The sequence below is a fragment of the Prunus mume genome, linkage group LG5 (genome assembly GCF_029339155.1).
Source record: "Prunus mume cultivar Tortuosa linkage group LG5, ASM2933915v1, whole genome shotgun sequence".
In the NCBI taxonomy this organism is placed as follows: Eukaryota; Viridiplantae; Streptophyta; class Magnoliopsida; order Rosales; family Rosaceae; genus Prunus; species Prunus mume.
The window spans coordinates 618,272-638,996 of NC_142702.1; the positions used below are offsets into that span (position 1 = coordinate 618,272).

The 20,725-nt window shown below is 37.6% G+C and overlaps 1 protein-coding gene and 1 pseudogene across 1 annotated transcript; one reads left to right on the forward strand and one right to left on the reverse strand.

Moving 5' to 3' along the window:
• Positions 1–10,296: 10,296 nt before the first annotated feature.
• On the reverse strand, positions 10,297–15,202 carry LOC103342598 (TMV resistance protein N-like). The gene is made up of 5 exons (XM_089051641.1): positions 14,556–15,202; positions 12,737–13,838; positions 12,334–12,606; positions 11,357–12,202; positions 10,297–11,277 (listed from the first exon to the last, which is right to left on the reverse strand). Exons 1-5 carry the CDS (start codon positions 15,080–15,082, stop codon positions 10,609–10,611), a joined length of 3,417 nt encoding a protein of 1,138 aa, XP_088907767.1. The 5' UTR covers positions 15,083–15,202; the 3' UTR covers positions 10,297–10,608.
• Positions 15,203–18,035: 2,833 nt separating this feature from the next.
• LOC148916558 (uncharacterized) lies at positions 18,036–20,487 on the forward strand (annotated as a pseudogene).
• Positions 20,488–20,725: the final 238 nt, after the last annotated feature.

The window sequence follows — 20,725 nt, forward strand, 5'->3', positions numbered from 1 at the left end:
GTCTCACACATGTCGCTGGCAGTGCCGGTGTGTGAGGCACTTTCCATACGTGTCGTTGGCAGTGCCGGCGATGGGAAGAGCACGCTTATTGCTTAGTATTATCACACACGCCTGGCGGGCGGCGATGGGAAGAGCACGCTTATTGCTTAGTATTATCACACACGCCGCTGGCGTGTCGGTGGGGTGATGATACCGCTCGCGCGCGTAGGACTTGTTATGAGATTTGTGAGCTCCACGTGTCGCTGGCGTGCCGGCGCAGTGAGCTATGGAGTTTCGCCCCTGCTGGACTACTCATCCCTAGACGCCGGTTAGTGTTCGAAATCCTGCGCATCACCTAACAATCCCGGTTGGATTGTTTCTCCGGTACATTAGTATGGAGAGAAGTATATATTATATTATAGTTATAGTTATATATATATATAAAAATATGTGGTTACGGGTTGATGAGAGTTGCATATCTTTGGGAAATGAGTTGTGGATTTGAGATGTGGAGATGTATTGGACTTTGGGATAATGTGTTTTGAGTTTTTGGTTTCTGAATTGTGAAACTGCATGCTAGAGCATTATTTTTATACGGTGGGGTTATTATGTTGATTTAAAATGTAAACTTTATTTTTGTCCATTCACATATTTCTGTTTTGCGCCCCCAGTGCAAGAGTTGCTTTTGGAAGCGTTCGAGCAGGTTGCGAGCTCCAAATTTTTCATCCGTAGATAGGACGTGTGTAAATTCCTTCTACTCAACTGTTTGTTGTAAACAAATTCTGTTAGATGCTCTGTTATCGCCCATGTTAAGTTGTTACTTGAGGCCGGAGGCCACTTTATGTTGGATTGTTGTATGTTAAAAGCATGCTGGCAGTTGGGATTTATATTATGTAAATTATGCAGGTTGAATATTGTTGGGTTTGAGCATTTTACAGGGGAGACTCTGCCAAAATTTTGGTAGGATGTCTTGGGTTTTAGTAAGTGGGCCCGCATCGCAGGATGTCGGCACTAAGACGGAATCCGCCTGCCAGGGAAATTCTAGGCGGGTCCTGCCAAAGGCACTTTCTTTCGTCGCAGAATCTAGCTTTTGCCAAAAAAATTCCCAAGTGTTGACGCAAATTTTTATTTTGCGCGACGAAGGCACTTTGTTTCGTCGCGTAATCTAGCTTTTGCCAAAAAAATTTCCCAAGTGTTGACGAAATTTTTTAATTTGCGCGACAAAGGCAAATTTCGTCACAAACCTATGTGCGACAAATGAATACCCTTTCGTCGCACATAGGTTTGCGCGACGAATACAATGTCATTTCTTCACGCAAACCCATACCCTTGTACCCTAAACCCTAAAACCTATACCCTAAGCCCTAAACCCAAACTTCTGAACTAGTTTCAATGATCCAGCCGGCAATCTTCTTTTTTTATAGTTCAAGATCGTATACGTCAAAAATCATAATGAATGAACATTCAGAGATTGAGTAACGGGACAAAACTTTTCGACGTTTCTAAACAAATTGTCCCGATTCAACGGGGATTTTAACTCCGTTGTTGAAATTTTTTTACAGCTGCGGTTCTTGACCCTATATGAATACAGAGATGTAATTTGATTTTCAATTTCAGATATTTACAGTACAGGACATCACATAATCTTATGTTATATTGAATGAATGTATAAAGAAATTATTCATTTTTGATGAATATTGTGTTTTGATGGAATACGCATTCTAGGAAACTAGTTTCAGTAATCCAGCCATCAAATATGTTTGTTTATACTTCGAGATTGTATACGTCGAAAATGAGAAAAAAACATTCAGAGATTAAGTAACGGGACAAAACGTTTCGACGGTTATAAACGAAAAGTCATGATTGAACGGTTATTTTGACTCTGATTTTGATGAATTTTTACAGCTACACTGTTTAACCCTATGTGAATACAGTGAACTACTTCGATCGTCAATTTCAAATATATACGTGTGTATATATCAGAAATATATATATATGTACATGTTTTGCGCGACGAGGCCTTTTGTTCGTTAAAAGATACTTGCGCGACGAAACTATTTGTCGCGCAAATGATAGAGTATGCGCGACGTGTACATGATTCGTCGTGCAAAAGGTACTTTCGCGACGGAATTATTTGTCACGCAAATAGTAGAGTATGCGCGACGTGCACATTTTCCGTCTCGCAAAATATGCGCGACAATTATGCCTTCGTCGCGCAAGGTTATTTTCATTCACATATTATTAAGCTGAATTATTCATCATTACGTATAATTAATTGTATGAAAGTATCATTTATTCTATTTTCTTTTGATTTGAGAATTGAAGGATTGTTGATAATCTTATTTTCTTTGTATTCATTTTTTCGGTTATATGGTAATAAATGTAGTTATACATTTATTTTAATAATGTTTCATTTCTGCACATATATAATGTTTGGATATAACAAGTACATATATCAAAACATTTGCATATCACAAAATATGTCCACTAACATAATAAAATTACAAAAAAAATTCATCATTCATCATCTGAACTATAATAACTTTCGTTATCGTCGCTATCATCACTTTCGGTCTCCCAATCCTCTTCCTCCTCCTCGTCCTCCACCTCCTCTATAACTACATCATCGTCGTTGCTCGGGCCAACTGCAACATCGTATCGCGGAAGATCACCGAGGTCAATTGTAATTGACTGAATCGGTATTTCGATTGAAGACACTCCTTGTATTTGAAATGGCTCTTGTATAACATTAGTATCTCGAAGTGTTTCCGCATCATTTTCCATTGAAGATTCTAAATGTTGGTCAGCCACATTGTCGACGTCGTTGTCAATTGGGTCTAGTTCTGGTATAGCATACATGTTCCTGTGATCCATCTTTTGAACAACGTTCCAACCGCTTCCGGCTTTAGGGTCATCTAGATACACAATTTGTGTTGCCATGTTTGCCAAAATATAAGGGTCGTCATCATACCAAGTTCTGTTCATGTTCACATATAGTAAGCCATGATCGATTTTAACACTTCCCGGCCTATTTGGGTTGGTGTCAAACCATCGACACTTAAACATGATCACTTGGTATCGATCTTTGTAAAGCAATTGCACGACAGTTATGAGTTTGCCATAGAAATCAATGTCCGTACTTTCGCCTCCACCTGGGACATGGACACCGCTGTTTTGTGTACACAACTTGTCATCTCGTGCTTCGCCCAAAAATTTGACGCCGTTGACATTACAACCCGTGAACAATTCAGCGCGAATTGGCCCGAACGCCAAGTTATATAACTCATCACTGTAAGTTGGGGAATTCGATGATTTCATCTTATTCACCTAATATTATACAAAACCATTCATATGTTAGTTTGACAAAATTAAAAACTACAATTTATATTTCTCAAATAACAAACACTGATAACTTACAGAATCCAAAAACCATTGTGGAAACAATTCACGGTGTTTCTGGGCAACCAAATGTGATGGATGTTCTCGCTTTATCATCTCTTCATGCTCATATACATATCCCATGATCTCATCACAATTGTTCAGTACGAACCAATGCGCTACCTCCATGTCATTTCTAGAAAACGACTCTCCGCGTCCAGGATCTCCAAAGGGTCGTGCGCTTTGGGCAAAAACAGAAAGTTTTTCATTTCTCATACCTCCGTCATGATTGCACTGAGGACGATTGAAAACCGTCTCCACATCTTTTAAATACATTTCGCAGAAAGTAAGCGACTCATATTGAACCCAAGCCTCTACGATTGATCCTTCGGGCTTCGCCCTATTGCGTACACTTTTTTTCAGCTCTCCGAGAAGCCTGCCAAAATAAAACGATATGATACAAATTAGCAAGCATGTGATAATGATGCATACACAAACGATAAGGATTATATACCTTTCTATTGGATACATCCATCGATAGTTGACAGGACCAGCAAGCAATGCCTCTTCTGGCAAGTGAACCATCACGTGCATCATACTTGTGAAGAAAGCTGGAGGAAATATCATCTCAAACTTGCATAGGACTTGGACAATGTCATGGCGCAACTGAAACATGTCCGTTTTTCGCAAAGTTTTGCCGCAGTTGGGAAAAAAATCTGGACAACAAAATGATTGGCTTCACTACATCTTCCGGCAATAGGTGTCGAATACCAACAGGAAGTAGGCGTTGCATAAACACATGGCAGTCATGGCTCTTAAGTCCAGTAAATTTACCCCCTCAACATTCACACAACGTGCGATATTAGAAGCATACCCATCGGGAAACTTTACTGACGATACAAACTTTAGAAACTCTTTCTTGTCATTCGGTTTCATAGAAAAGAATGCAAGATCCCTTCTAGCTTTATCATTGTCCCTATTCATCCATAAACCCCTTCGTATGCCCATTTTTTCCAAATCAAGACGAGCTTTGATCGTGTCCTTTGTCTTCCCCTCGATATCTAGAATCGTGCCCACTAATGTGTCGAATACATTTTTCTCAACATGCATCACATCTAGATTGTGCCTCAATTTTAGTTTTGACCAATATGGAACCCTAAAAAACATAGGCTTGTGCGTCCAGTTCATATGTGTAAAAGGTCCGATATTTACGACTAATTTTCCCGAAGGGAGCAAAATCCAACCGTTAAGCTGGTCCAATATCTCATCACCGACCATTCTCTGGGTCTAAGGCGACGCTCTGTGTTCCCGTCGAACTCTTTATCTTTTTCCCTCCACTCATGGTCCCATGGCAACCATCTCCGATGACCAAGGTAACAAATAGTTTTGGCAATTGTTTTCATATTGACATAGGGTGAAGGTGGCGAGTGGCTCCTTTGCAGACTCTTTGGAGAGGCTGCTAATGTTTTTAACTGGTTTGGAGTTTGAGTCTTTTGTATGTAGTTGCTGGAAAGTATGGCAGTTGCACAACTCCTATATCCATGGTAAACCGCAAGCTTCTGTTGAGGTGGCTGCAAATCAGGTAAGGGACATATATGCGCAGTATAAAGAATGCAATATGAAGACAAAAGCTGATTGGGTGCCTCGGTATCTTAGGTGGATTAAACCACCTGCTGGACAATTGGTTTTGCATTGTGATGGGAGGAGGTGAAGAGGAGTAGGCGGTTTGGTTCGTGATTGCCATGGCGAGTTTTGTTGGGGTTTTGCAGCTGCTGGCTTGGATGGTTCTGACATTTTGAGAACTAAGTTGGTGGCTATTCGTAGCGGGCTACTTTTGGCAGCTGCTAAAGGTATGGTTTATTTGACTACCGCTTTTGATTCACAAGAAGCTGTGAATAGGATTAATGGCACTGATGGGTGGTTGAGTAATGTGGGTAATCTAGTTGATGATGTAAACAAGAAAATCCTGTGACAAATGAGACAAGAACACGTGTACAAAATAATATTTGTATTAATGAATTTAGGGTTACAATCTCTGTATTAAATACTCTGATTCGATCTCCAAAGTGTTTAAAGAAAATTTGTGTTTGATACAAGGGTCGTAGAGATTTGATATTGATCAAACGGGTAGCACAAGGCTTGTTTGGTGTTTGGATTTTTTCTAGGGTGGAGGAACTGACACGTATTTATTGTGCTTGGTGGCTCTTCCAAAGTGAGGTAAAGAATGCATAGAGTTTTCTGTTTCTTCTGAATGTTTGGTCTGTCTAAGCCCCTTTCTTTCGTCTTGAGGCTTCCTATTTATAGGCCCCTGCAAGATGCTTGACCTAAATAGCTTTCCTTCTTTAGGAACATGCTTTGTGGGATTTTGATTTGATTTAAAATCAATTGCGATAATTTGGCAATTTAACCAAATTATCTTCGATTGATTGACTTGATTAATATTTGATTTTAATCAAAGTCAATCACAGAAGATTCTTTCCTTTAATTTTGTCTTCACTTTGAACCGTTTGATGCACTCTGTCGGATGTCAACATGTGTCACTTTTGACGACTAATCCGAATTTGATGAGTTGTACGCCATATGAGCGAATTATGGGCCCAACAATTTAATCAACCAAACCTTAATTATTTTATTACTTAATGGAATTTAATTCACCAAAATTTCCATGTCTACATATGATATTTGGATGCTGTTGGTGCAGTTGATGTCACGCCCCGAAAATCAGGCACGTAATAGCGCCACGTCCTATCGACAATGTAGTACTACACTGTTAAGAACCTAACATCATAACAGTACGTTCTCAATAGAACGTAAGGATTTTGAGTTAGGAATAAGACTTTCAAAACGGTGCGGAAACGTAAACTTGTTATATTCACAAGCAACCTTTTATTTACAAAACCCACTAGAGTACAAAATTTACAGTAGGTTCCAACAAGAAAACAGATTCTTTTCGGAACACAATTCAAAACATCCAAAACAACAACTCAAAAGATGACGGAAAAGAACCTAAACCTCAGTTGTCAAAATACAAGTAAAGGTAGTTGACAAGATCACAAACACGCCCTTGATCAACTCAATTCAATAATACGGCCTATCCACCTCTTAACATCAAAAGAAAAAGGGCAACTGTTTATTCCTTCACTGCCTTTTTATTTATTTAATTTAATTTTTTTTATCAACCTGTATCTTGCAGGAGAAAAGAATAGAAAATACATAACTCGGCTTCCAAGTAATTTATTATGTGAAATTGATATGACCCTAATAATTCAGTAAATGTTAGAAAGTTTCTCCGTAAAGGCACTGCTTAATAAATTGCTTTAAGATAGTGCACATTGGCAGCTGCAAAAGGGGTCAGTTGAAGCAGTTTCTTTGTAATGCGAAGGTACCTACAAGTTGTTGAAATAAAGGGTAACTTTCAAGGCAACTTCTCGTCTTTGTTTTTTTTTTTTTTCCTAGATGCGCGTTCTTTTAATACTTGATGGAACTTATACTTTTTGACTAAGACCTCTTCATTATTATTAGAGCAACTCCACCCATTTGCCCTTAGCCATGGCAAGGGGGGGAGCTAGGGCAGCCACTATTCACATGAATAGTGGTTGCCCTTGCAAAATCAGAATTTTGTGTTTCCACCCGTTGCCCTTGCTAAGGGCAGTTACTATTTATTTTTTTGTTTTATTCACAACTTTTTTTACCTCAATAATTAATTTGGATAATATTTTCGGATAAGATTTACGGGTTCCTACGTGTCAAGACTATTCATAATCGGATAAAATTTCGGGATAAGACTTTTGGGTTCAAATTTCGGATGAATTTCAAAATTCAAATTTCGGATGAATTTCAAAATTCATATTTGGTTGTGTTGTTTTTTTATTTATTATTGTGCCTTGTTTGTAGTTTTTGTTTTAATTTTAATTATGTTTTGTTTGATGTATGGAATATGTTGAATAAAATGGTCTTTTATTGAATGCTTTGTTTATTAAATAAAGAAATCCAATACAAGTCATTAAGAATTACTACTACTAAAATAAAATACATGAAGTACACCAACTTTAATAGAAAACATGAAAAATAAAAATACATAAAAGGTATGCCAGCTAATTTAATGGTTTTGATCATTTAACCAATCCTTGTTGCTAGCCCATCATCCTGGAAAAGTCTTCTTCTCATAACATCCCTTCGTTCTAGCTTCCAATATTGTTTTGTTTCAGGGGACATATGACTTGTATCCATTGCCATGGTTTCCCGATCCGTCTTCTGCATATCTTTTTTGCGCAAATACTCCTTTTCTCGTGCACACTCGGCTTGAATTGCCACCTCCATATCTTGGTGTTACTACTCCATTTCAATTATTATGGTGTTTTGCCTTGCAATTTCCTCCAAAAACTTTGAATTATAATTGCTTGAATTACCCGCTTTCTTTGCCTTCGCAGCCTTTCGGCCAATGAGCCTCGGTTCCTTTTGGATGAGTGAGTCTTCACTCATAGGGGAATCGAGAGGTGAATCCGATGTCGTTGAATCACGGAGAGGTGTCTCGTTTAACACAACTTCGGGACCCGTGGGAATAATTATGAAGCGTTTACAATATTTCACCACCTCCCAACATTCATGATGGGTGAAACTTTTTTTGCCACCCCCGGTTGCACCGAACCACATCTGTGCTTGAATGAGCTATTTAACAAAAAAATGGCAATGCAATAAATATTTAAAATATATTGGATATGCAAGTAACAAAATAAAAATAATGGAAATGCAATTAACCTTACAAATAAATTGGAAGTGCAAGAAATATGAAGAAACAATTGGAAATGCAATAAATATTAACAACATATTGAAAATGCAAGAAATATGAAGAAACAATTGGAAATGCAAGAAATATTAACAACATATTGAAAATGCAAGAAATATTAACAAAATATTTGAAATGCAAGAAATATTAACAAAATATTGAAAATGCAATAAATATTAACAACATATATATATTAGGACATTAAACTTAATAAAACGAAAATTACAAAATACTTACCTCGTTAGTACGATTTTCCCCACTTCTATACAAGTTCATCGCTTTTGCCAAGGCATCTCTCCATTTTGCCATCTCTTTGTTGAGAAGTTTCCACCTACTCGACAATGTCATTTCCGTACGAGGCGAGTCCGGAATTTTTTCGCAAAATTCGGCATGAATTTTTTTCCACATATGGAAAAATTTCATCTCATTGCCTGTCACGGGACAATGACAAACTCAGAGCCAAGCCTCACACAAAGAAACATCTTCCATGGTGCTCCACGCCCCTCCGGTTTCAATAGAAGAAGCCATAAAAATAAGAAATAAAATTACAAGGTGAAAGAGATGAAAATGTTGAGTGAAGAGTGAAAAAAATGTTGAGTAATTGTAGAAGTAGAATAAAATGTATGAGAATTGATGTTGAAAGTGAAGGGTATTTATATGTATTTATAGGAAAAAATATCAGAATTTTTTAGTATTTTTTAGTATTTTTTTTAAAAAAATTTTGATTTTTTTTCATAATTTTATTGCTGGAAAATCGCCAGCCGTTGGATGAAGGTTGTGGAATCAAATTAGAGCGCTGGGGCGTGCCACGTGGCTTCCAGCCGTTGGGCTTGCGTGGCTGACCTCAGCAAGACGTTGGTTCAAACACGCGCCAACGGTAAAAATTTGATTATCGCGCGTCGACGCCACTCACGTCAGCCGACGCCACCCCCACGCTTTGGACCTGGCTGAACTTGCCTTCGGCTAGCCCGGTTGGTGGGTCCCACACCCGGCCGGGCTGCTCACTGGAACGCAATATTTTTTTCCCTAGCCTCGGGCTCATCGATGGAGGGGCTCTTAAGGCTGATTTGTATCTCTTTTTCTTCCAGTACATGGTACCTTCGATGGAAAATGTGTTCTCTCTCACAATGGGGCTCTATGTCTGGGACTTTATATTTGAGGCTCTAAATTTTTTATGTTGTAATTTGGTTTACGTGATAATACTCATTTTTATTCTTTTATTGAGTTATTTACACTAACAGCCTTTGAGTTTTTTGGTCTTTTCACAAAACTCTCTAGAGTTTCAGAAATTACACAAACACCCCTCAAGATTTTAATTTGTTTTCACAAAACTCATTTTTATTAATTTTTAGTTTAATTTCAATTTAGTACCTTAAACTCTCACCCTTAAAGCATGTTTGTCTATGCACTCTTAATTTTAACAATTATGTACCGTAATCTTTTTAATTTTTTGCAATCTAGTTTTGACTGTCAAAATTTCCCTTAATTATCTACGTGGCAGGCATGGGTCCCACCTTTTCGCTGGTTTCGATGCCAGTTGAAAGTATTTTCGATCAATTAGTGTCTTCCACAAGTACTTTTGTTAAAAAAATTAGGATTAATTACAGTTTAGTACCCTATGGTTACACTCTTTAGACATGAAAAAACCACCTTACCAAGAAATGATGTGAAAATTCACATGACCATATACACACACCGAATCCACATTGTGGACAAATGTTGAAAAGATTCTTTTCAAAGGCCCTTGTGATAAAAATAAAATAAAATAAATGGAAAATATTTAACTTTGGGTTTACATAGTCAACACGAGTTTTGGGCCTACATTGGCAGCTACCTAATTAATGTACAAACTTTTGCCCAAACATCTTTTCAAGATGCCTTACTTGTTCTTGCTTTTCACTTCTCATTTTTGCTCATGTGAATGTGAACCGTGATTAAGTAAAAGATGAAGAAATTTCATTGCAACTATAAGTGATCAAACGGTGATATTTCCTTTACTTTTCAAGATGCCTTTTTCTTTTGACAAGCATTGTCTTTACCTTTTCTTTTTACCAGCATTACCTTTACTTTTTCTTTTTGTTATGGAGTCTGTAGTTTTAGTGGAGGTCCTCTCTTCCCACTTTAATAGTTCATTGACTGAGTGAGCTAGTAGGGAACACGGTAATGATTTTGTGGGCATTAAAATTCTCTGTGTCAAAAGAAGTAAAGGAACACAGGAGAAAAAAAGGGCATTAAAATCTTTCACAACTCGTAGTGAAAAGAAAAGAGACAACCACCGTGCCAAAAATAATGTGAAAGGACAGGAAATTTCTAATGGAGACTGGATTGCTGGGTTTGCCGTAAACTTGGGGAAAGGACAGGTGCTGGAGGCTGAATTGTGGGGTTTATTCTTTGGCATTAAATTCGCTGCTCAGAAAGGACTTTCTCATCTCATCATTGATTATTTCGAACATTGATTAATTTCCTTACTTTGTACTCCTCTTCAATATCAGTATGCCTCCGCTTTGGGTGATCCGCTGGTTCTGAAGACAAGCAAGCGATTGCTCTTGATGATCATGATCATCAACTGCGGTGATATCTGATCCACGAGGCGTCTTTCCGACTGAACTCGTTGATTCATTCATCGTTATATCGTCGTCATCATCCATGGCACTCCAACTAACATCAGCAACCCGGTGGCCTAATAGGTGTACCCCACAGCTTATAACGGGCATCGGTCCTGCGCCTTGCAAGTGAAATATAACTTGACACATATTACCCTGCTGCAAATGCGTCGGTTCTTCTCCCACACGTAACTTCTGCGGATCCAATAATGGAACACACTTGAGCCACGCATAAGCATCCTCTATCTCCGTTGCATACGTATCCCCAATCCATACCTCATTGACAAGTTTTCCATTGATAAGAATCTTGGCATCGTCAAGATAAGGGTAATGATAGCTAACACATAGAACCAATCTTGACGTCTCCCATTCTAAATTTGGAGGAATTTCAAAAGAAAATTCACATCCACCAATGTATTCCTCTTTATCCTCGACATCAGGATATCTACGTACTGTTGCATTTTTACAACAGCTGACCCACTTTGGAAATGCATTGCCTGGAAGTATAATTTCGAATACAAAATGCGGTACCTACAATAGAATAGAGTTACAACAATCATCATCTTAACGATATAATATAGAGGAAGAGAGAGAGAGAAGAGACAGAAACCTTATTCAGAAGAATATTTTCTGTGATCTCATAGCCACCTAGTCTATGACAATTGACCAAATCCAGCCACCGAACCCCCTGGGGAAGTTTTGGAAATTTTTCCAATGATGTGCAATTAGGCAGGAGTACCCGATCTACACTTGGTCGAAGCAATTCTGGAATTTCCTGAAGCCCCTTGCAACCATTTAATCTAAGAAACCATAAGTTGGCAAATTTACTAATGCGTCCCGGACATCTGACAAAATTGTTTCCCGATAGATCAAGAAATGTAAACGTGAACCAGCAGTCGAGAGGCAGGACAAAGTTACTTTCTGATAAATTGCATCCTTGGAGATTAAAGAAAACTAGCTTGGGAAGCGCTAATGAGATGTTTGAGTCAGAGTTCACCTTATCGCCAAATGTAGTGAGACGTTGCAATCCATACATACTACGCAATGACGTAAATGTAAGGTTGTCACAATAACCAGCACTCATAAATGTAATCCCAGTAAGATATGCAACTGATGATGGAAATCCTCTTATGCCACTTTCTCCGATATTCAAAATCACCAGGGATTCCAACTTGTCCTCTATTTCTGGGAAGCTCTCAAGCCTTCCACAATTACGTAGACAAAGCCTTTCCAGGGATTTCAATCTAAGTATTGTTGCAAACCTCGTAAGCTTAAAGCATCCATCAAGATTCAATTCAACAAGTTTATCAAGGAGTCCAACAGAATCATCAACCTCAACCAAACTTGTACACTTACTTAGATTCAGCCACTTTATATTTGGGATTCCGGATAAGTCAGGGATTTTTTTTAGGAATTGACAACCACTCAAATTCAAAGATGTCAACTTTGGCATATACTGTGAGACAAAAACATAAATTGGCAAATTATCAAATCCCTTGAAAAAAAAACTTCAAATATATTTTTTTTGTTCCAAAAACAAGAACTCTATTTGAAATAGTAATAAATAAGAATAATTTCAATTGTTACCTTAAATTTTTGCAACTTTCTCATACTACCGCAAGGCATATTGAACACAGCAAGATGCATTGCATAAAACTTGGATGGCAAAGAACGTAACTGGCATTGACCCCAATCAAGGAACCTCAACTCGTTGGGTAGATATTTAATGTGTCCAGATAGAATTGCATTACGATTTATGAAAATTTCAAGATTGTCCATCCCAGAGAAGCTTGTTGCATTCAATGTTATCGCATTTGGCTTGGGAAACTCCATCATGATGCCTTTAATTTTTCCTGTGCCCTAAAATGGAAAATAATTAGTGTTAAGACTTTTCAAACCAAAATACAAGTGCATTTTGTAAATAAATTTTTAGGTTACATAAGGTACTGGTTCTTTTCAAATGGAATATAAGAACGTGTATTATACTTACTGTATTTCCTGTTAGAACATGGTAGACATCCTCATGAAACCATAATCTACTACGCTTGCCAGGCTCAATGGGGCACTCTTCGTGAACTATATCCTTTCCCATTTTTTCTAGCAAGTCATGCATCCAAATCCTATTACATTCAATAGTTATGATTGCCTTCTCAACGAGTACTTCTATACAATCTTGGGAGACCTTCTGCTTACAACTTCTTAGTACTTGTATCACATAGTCCTTATCTTCACCCTTGAAGAAGCATGCAATGTCAAGAAAAACTTGTTGCATTGAATTTTCCAATGCATCATAACTTTTCCGAAGTATTTTCTGAATACCTAAATAAGGTTCTCCTTCGTAACCATCTAATATAGCTTGCCAACGATGTATACCTTTATTACGAAGATGGGAACCTAAAAGTGTTATAGCTAGTGGAAGGCCTTGAGCATAGGCTATTGCTCGTTGTGCGAGTTCCAAATAATCATTTGGAGGTTCTTTTATTCCGAAGGCATTCAAACTGAAAAGTTCAAGAGCTTGGTAGTCAAATAACTTTTGGACCTCGTATATCAACTCAATTCCATGACATTTTAGCAATCCGCTATCTTGTGTAGTTATGATGACTCTGCTACCCTCACCAAACCAACCAACTCCAGCCAAGTTGTCTAATTGCTCCAACTGATTCACATCATCAAGAATTAAGAGAATCTTTTTAAGCCTCAATAGTTTATGTATAATAGAGATACCTTTATCAGTACTGGCAATTTTCAACTTTTTACCACCAAGAATCTCTTGAAGGAGAGTCTCCTGTAGTTGGATTAAGCCTCCATATTCTGGCATTGAATTTTCTCTAACATTTGGCAAGAAACAACTTCCTTCAAACTTATGGGCAATTTCATTCCATATAGCTTTTGCAATTGTTGTCTTGCCTATTCCAGATGCCCCCCATATCCCAACCATGAAACGACCATTCCCACCAACATCCAAAAGCATTTCCACATCTTGTACATGAGACTGAATTCCAACTGGGTACTTGGCCACATTCCAAAATGTGCGGTTCAATACTACGATTAAGATCTCTTCAACGATGTGGTTGATAAATGTAGCTTCAGACCTACCATTTAAAAAAATTTGACACATTTAAGAAATAAAATTTAAACATGCAAGCACATAAAGAACACCATATTTAGGTACATAGTCTATTCAGCTGACTGTCATACTCCCCCGAGTTTGATTGTATAGTTCGCTAAAGTAAGTTTCCATTTGGATGGATCATGGAGGGATTTAAAAGAAGGGATGTGGATTTGAGAATAACTAGATGTAGTGCATTTAATATAGATACTGAATATATTGGAACAACTAGATGTAGTGCGTTTGAAATAGATTTGACGTGACTACATGTAAGGAATCATTTGAAATTCATTTATCTTCTTCATCTCTCTCTTGTCCAAATCTTGACATACATGAATTTCACTAGTCTAAACAAACAAGATTACCTTATTATGTAATCTAAATCCATGAATTTGGAATCCTTCCATCCAAATGGAGCCTAAGTTCTTAACCACAAACAATATTGACTCGTTTTATTAAGTATACAATGATATGTATTATTTATACTAGTCCGGCTAATATATGGTTTTTGAATCTTCTCCCTACACTTTTTCAATTTTTCTCAAAACAATACCTTTTTTAATGAGTAACAATTAAATATAACCAAAGGAAAAAGGAGAGAAACCATTAAACTTGAAAAAGATAGAAGACCCTGAAAATAGAATCAAGTCACTAAATTAACCATATATATGTGCACAATAGAGGGTAGAAAGAAATATACTCTCCCGCCTTGCAAGTATATCCTTTCAAACTTGCTGCTTGTCTAAGAGCTCTTCTCCATCTTTGCACCTTCTCCGTACTATCCTTAAATCTGCAGTTAATGTCAGCAAATGCATCACCAAAACTATTTGTTTGGTTTCGTACATGCGACGGATCCACTTTGTAAAAAATGGGCCAAACTATTTGTTTTGTTGATGTTTTGCATCGAAGGATCTCAACGAGTTCGTCCAAGCACCAGCGTGAGGATGCATAGTTTTCAGAGAAGACAATGAGAGATATCCGTGACTCTTCAATTGCTTTGAGAAGTGATGGTGAGATTTTTTTTCCTCCAATAAGCTCACGATCAATGAAGGTGTAGATCCCCTTATCGGACAAGGCCTTGTACAAATGATCTGTAAAATTGGTGCGTGTGTCCTTACCTCTAAAACTCAAAAACACATCATATGTCCATGGATCATGAGTGAAAAAAGTAGTACTAGTAGAAGAAGAAAAAGAAGGATGCCCTTGTTGGTTGGCCAGAGGAGCCATACTCAGATCAAAGAATAAGTTGTTATAAGAAGGTACCTATTTTCTAATTTGCTGTTGTGAATGTGATTAAGTTTAAGAGTGAGGTTCCAATAATTAATGCAACTTCCGGTCTTCAACTTCCTTTGGTTTCTGACGCGCATACTTCGGACTTCTGCTCACCAGCTCAATAATATTGACTGGTGGTTTGTCTTTTTCAGTGTGTGTAAACTTAATGGGCCTCACCTTTAAAAGAAGCGGAAATTTGCTCAAATACTATCCAGACAACGGAGTTATGTGCAATTATCACTCAAAGAACATATATAGTGTTGCTATTTCCACATTTTGTCCTATTTTTCCACTCATTTTATCTTCTCACCCACCATGTAAATTTAAAAAAACACAATCCTATCTTTATACTCACCACTATTCCTAAAAAACTTATTTACACCAATGCCCCCTTGAACTACAATCAAATCTCATTTTGCCCCCCAAATTTAAAGTGGCCCACTTACTCCGCTTGACCATGGTTTGGTGATCCACTTTGCCCCCTTCCGTCAACTCCATTCAAAACTCTAAAACTGATGATGTGATAAGAGTGTTTATGTAATTTTGTACCCATGGGGGTCGTTTGGCAAGGCGGACTGTTATGGAGTGGACTAAATCCTCGGACTGTCTCGAATTAGCTCAGATTGGTCTAAGCCTGGATTAAGTCGATCTACGCTTGGTACTACGTAAGACTAAGAAGCTGGATTGTAAAAATAGTGAAGACTTATGTTTGGTGCTGTGTTGGACTAAAAAATAATTCTTATAATATTTAAATTTAATTGGGGTTTTGACCTAAAAGATAAATAAATGCTACAAAAAAACCCAATTCAAATATTTATAGCAATATCTAGCACAAATTTTTTTTTTTTAAAACAGTAATAAAAATACATTTCTGTTTTTTTTAGGAAAAATAAAATTATGATATTTGTTTTTTGACTTCTCAAGATTAATCTTAGTTGGTCGAAACATTGTTAAAAGAGCTAAGCTCACTCTATATAATTCTAGATCTTTTAGGGACCAAGTAAAACAATAATTAAAATAATTATATATATAATTTTTGTATATTTGACTTTTGACTTCAAACTGAAAAATATAATTTGACAAGGTAAAAATTGCTTGCGATAAAGAAAGCATCACATCATGAATTATTAAACTTGTTCCAATATCACAAAAATATCAAACATTTGTAAATTACTATAGTTTGATTTTCCAAATGCAATATCAAAATAATTATTGTAATATTTTAAGGATTTTTATCTAAAATAAATAAATGCTGCAAAAAAAAAAAAAGTCATTCAATTGATCTAAAACAATAATTAAAAGAAGACAAATAAAATTATGATATTTCTTAAAGTGAGGCGTCGGACTCACGTGTTCTATTTAGCAAGCGTGCTATTTAGCGAACCACTTTTCAGGCTCATTGTATTAAACGAGCAAGTGATGCATTTTTTTCACTATTACTATACAATCTCATTTAAGTTAGTTCCCATCTCTTACCAGACAAGGGTTTCGAGTGCTATTTAACCCAGTCCAGTCCAGTGAGGTGTACCAAACATGACCATGGTTCATTATTCACCAATTGAGGGGTGACGTGTCAAGTGAAGCCCACCTCCACATAGATAAAAATATAATTAAATATTATAATGATTAAATCTAATTTAAAAATTAAAATAAAACATTAAAAAATTTAGAACTAAAAAAATATTTCTCCCTGCCTCTTTCTCTCTCTTTACTTGACCCTCTCGCCCAGATCCCACCCACACCCATCCCCCTTCCTAGCCGCACCAACCATTGCCCCTTCTCTCTCTCTCTCTCTCTCTTCCAAATCGCTCCCACTCCTCCTCCTTTCTTCAACAACCATGAAAAATAATTAAAAGAAAAAAAAACATGCAAGTCATCATTTCCCCTTCAGTATCTCTCTCCTTCTCCTTCCCCTCCGCCTTCCACTCCCACTCCCCCTAGGATCTCTCTCTACCCACTCTCTCTCTCTCTCTCTCTCTCTCTCTCTCCCCAACTCTCTCCCATCTCCATCTTTCTCTCTTTTTGCACTCTTTCTCTCTCTTTCTTAGATAATCAACAATTTTGTTGAAGAACACAAACACCATAGCAGAATGAAAGGAAAAAAAAAAAAGGACGCAAACGAGATGACCGGGATGATTGTTGAAATATTGGATCAACAAAGGAGAAGGATAAAATTATCAAGGCCACAAAATCTTGACCCTAAAAGGAAAGGAGCAAAAATTTCCAACAACCACTTCCCCCTCATCAACTCTAGAAATTTCCTAGCATCAAAACGTGGCAAGTCACACTGAAGGGGCTTCCATCGGCAATTCTGATACTCCTTGTCCTGGTCTCCCATTTTCCTGGCAATTTTGCATCTGTGTCAGGACTCCCATTTTAAGCTATCTCTTTCTCCCCCTGTTTGGTCTCTTGCTCTTTGTTTGTAATCGCGAACCCCTCCCTTTAGGTATGTCTTCTGAATAGCTACTTGCAACCTTGAAGCTCTAGTGGATTGCCGATCTCGAAAAGGTAGTGTTGATGGTTATTTTCTTAATATCAGTGGGATTATGTGAAATGGGTTATATTTTGATTGTTTGGGTTTGTGTTAAATTTGTTTTGGCTTTAATTGCTTTGGGTTAGGTTTTGTTGAATATTCATGCTCATTCATCTGGGTTTGTACCAATTGCATTTAGATTGGTCTGGATATGTGAATGTTGAAACTTGGGATTTTCCATTTGATGTAGTAGATCTGTATAGTGTGATTCTGATGTGTTACTGGTGTATTGTTGTTGTGTTCCTGTTATTTTACTGTCGTATTGCTATTATGTTGCTGTCATATTGCTATTATATTGCTGTGATATTGTCATTGTATTGTCTTGTTATTATGATTATATTGTGTTAATGAAATGTTGTTTTGTCAAGGTCAGAAATGGAGACAATTGTTATTCTCGTGTGCTACAATGGAAAATCGGTCACCTCGAAGAAGATGTGCAAATACGAAGGGGGTGACTCAAAAGGCTTAATAGTTCCACGGACCATCAAATTTGCTGAACTATTGGACCGTGTGCATCAGATTGGTAATACAAACAGCAGGGAAGACAAGGTTTGCTTAAAATTCTCAGTTTTCGTGGCCTCGAATGAGTGGAAGCACATAAAGATTGAGGACGATGATGACGTCAATTTTTTTATGAAGTACAATTATGAGGCAACACCTTCAAAACTAGCTCCCTTACTCGTGAATATAGAAGATAAAGGACTGACAAATGATGTAGTTGATAGTATGCATATCACGACAAATAGTAGTCGGATGGGTCATTCTTCAGTTACCATTGTTGAAAACAATGAAGTAACTTGGAATAATACAAATGGCACTGATGTGGGAGGTGAAGTAGGGACATATTTTATGGATATGATTGATTTTAGCAAGGTGGAGGAAATGCGTGGTGGTGATAATGGTACTAAAAGAAACGAAGTGTCAGTGTACTCTGCCCCTCCTATTTTGGGCTGCTTGAACACATATGCCCAACTGCCAATAATGCATTTATGAGGAGAATCTGAACTCATTCATGAACATTATTGGAGTCAAATAGGTGAATAGAACCGGTACAATGAAGCCGGTGTAAATGATGGAGAAGCATATTTGGACAGTGGGTTTTCGCGAAGTGATTGGAATCCAAAAATTACAGTTGGGCAAATTTTCTCTAGTAAGAAAGCATTGTTGACGGAGTTATGGTTGACGGCATTAAGAGGCCACTTTGAATTGAAGGTACAATTCTCTTGCACTAAGAGGTTGCTTGTGGTTTGTTGTCAACGTCCATGCACATGGCGGGTCCGAGTATCGAGATTTGGAGAATACAACTTCATGATTGTGAGGTGTACAATTGTCCATGAATGTGATTTGAGGTTCGTAAGTGACAACCATCGTCAAGCAACCGCAGCACTTGTAGCCACTTCATTTAAAAGTTTAAGGATTCTCAGACAATATACACACCAAGTGACATTATGAGATATGTGAAACACAACTTTGGTTTCGCCATCCATTATTCGAAAGCTTGGAAAGCAAGGGAGTTAGCTCTATTGTCCATTAGAGGATCAGTGGAGGAGGCATATTATATCCTTCCAGCTTATTGCTATGAATTGGAACGTATGAATCTTGGCACAAAAACACACATCCAAATTGATGAGAACAATCATTTTGTGTATTTATTTATAAAGGTTGGCGCATGTATTAGAGGGTTTCGTTCTTCCATGCGCCTAGTGATAGCCGTGGATGCCACTCATTTAAAATCCAAGTACAAGGGTGTTATGTTTGTAGCAAATGCATTCGATGGTAATCGAAATATATATCCTCTTGCTTTTGGGATCGGGGATTTGGAGACGAATGCATCATGGCATTGGTTTTTCACTAAACTTCATGAAGCCATTAGTGAGTGTCCCAATCTTGTTGTTTTTTTTTTTATTGCAATGTTAGCATAGAGAATGTGTGGAACAAAGTTTTTCCAACTACGCAACATGGCATATGCTTTTATCATATGAAGGGGAACATGAAACGCACTTGCACGTTGAAAAAGCATGATCAAATACTTATGCACTTTGAGCAGGCTGTGAAATCTTATTCCATTGTTGAATTTGATTGTCATTTTTGCAAGATCAAGCGAAAGGAACATGTTGCTCAATATCTTGAAGAGGCAGGTAAACACAAGTGGTCTAAAGCTTACATGGATGGACACCGCTATAATGTAATGACTACAAATATTGCGGAGTCAATCAACTCAGTCCTTAGGTTTGCACGGATGCTGCCAGTAGTTCATTTGATAGGGAAAATTATTAATCTCCTTGTGAAATGGTTCACTGAACGTCGTGAGTTGGCTTTGAATTGCACCACAACATTGTGCCCCAATTTTGGAGAGAAGAAGTTGAGGAATAGGTTGGAGGATGCTACAAGGATTGATGTGGTTAAAGTAAATAATGCATAGTTTAATGTTACGGACGGCCTCGTAGATTTGACGGACAACAGTTGTAGTTGTAGAAAGTTTCAGCTTGAGCAGCTACCTTGCAAGCATGTAGTTGCAATTTGTCGCTTCTTGAAAGTAAATGTATACTCAAAGGCTTCTCGGTATTACACTCGGAAAACCTGGATGGATGCTTATTCGGATAGCATCTACCTGGTACAGCCTCACGGAAAGTGGGATATTCCTGAAGATGTTCGAAGTCGATTTGTGCTGCCTCCCATGGCAAGGGTCATGCCAGGCAAACGAAAGAAGATAAGAATTCCCTCGCACGGAGAGGGCACCATTAGAAGAAAGTGCTCAAGGTGCAGTTCCGCAGGCCACAATAAAAGCACCTGTAAAAACAATATTACATTGCACAATGTATCCTAGACAATATGATTTGTGTTGCTTTAGCAGGTCATGTAAACTCTACTTTTATTTGTGGTGGGTTTCGTGTTATGTTGAATGGGAATTCTTTTAAGTTTGCATAATTTGGGATGCATTGCTACAGCATGTTGTATTGCTTCCAGATTGCTATTATATTGTACTTTTATTGTACTGGTATTGCTTCTAGATTGCTATTATAATTTGAATGCGAAATTAAAGGGCATGTAATTTAATTCCAAAT

Bases quoted from the DNA above. Each gene is read 5' to 3' on its own strand.
- LOC103342598 (XM_089051641.1), bottom strand. From the start codon at position 15,082: ATGGCTCCTCTGGCCAACCAACAAGGGCATCCTTCTTTTTCTTCTTCT. The intron at 12,203-12,333 runs GTAACAATTGAA...TTTGTCTCACAG, and splicing joins GAAAGTTGCAAAAATTTAAG to TATATGCCAAAGTTGACATC. The intron at 11,278-11,356 runs GTTTCTGTCTCT...ATTCTATTGTAG, and splicing joins AAAATATTCTTCTGAATAAG to GTACCGCATTTTGTATTCGA.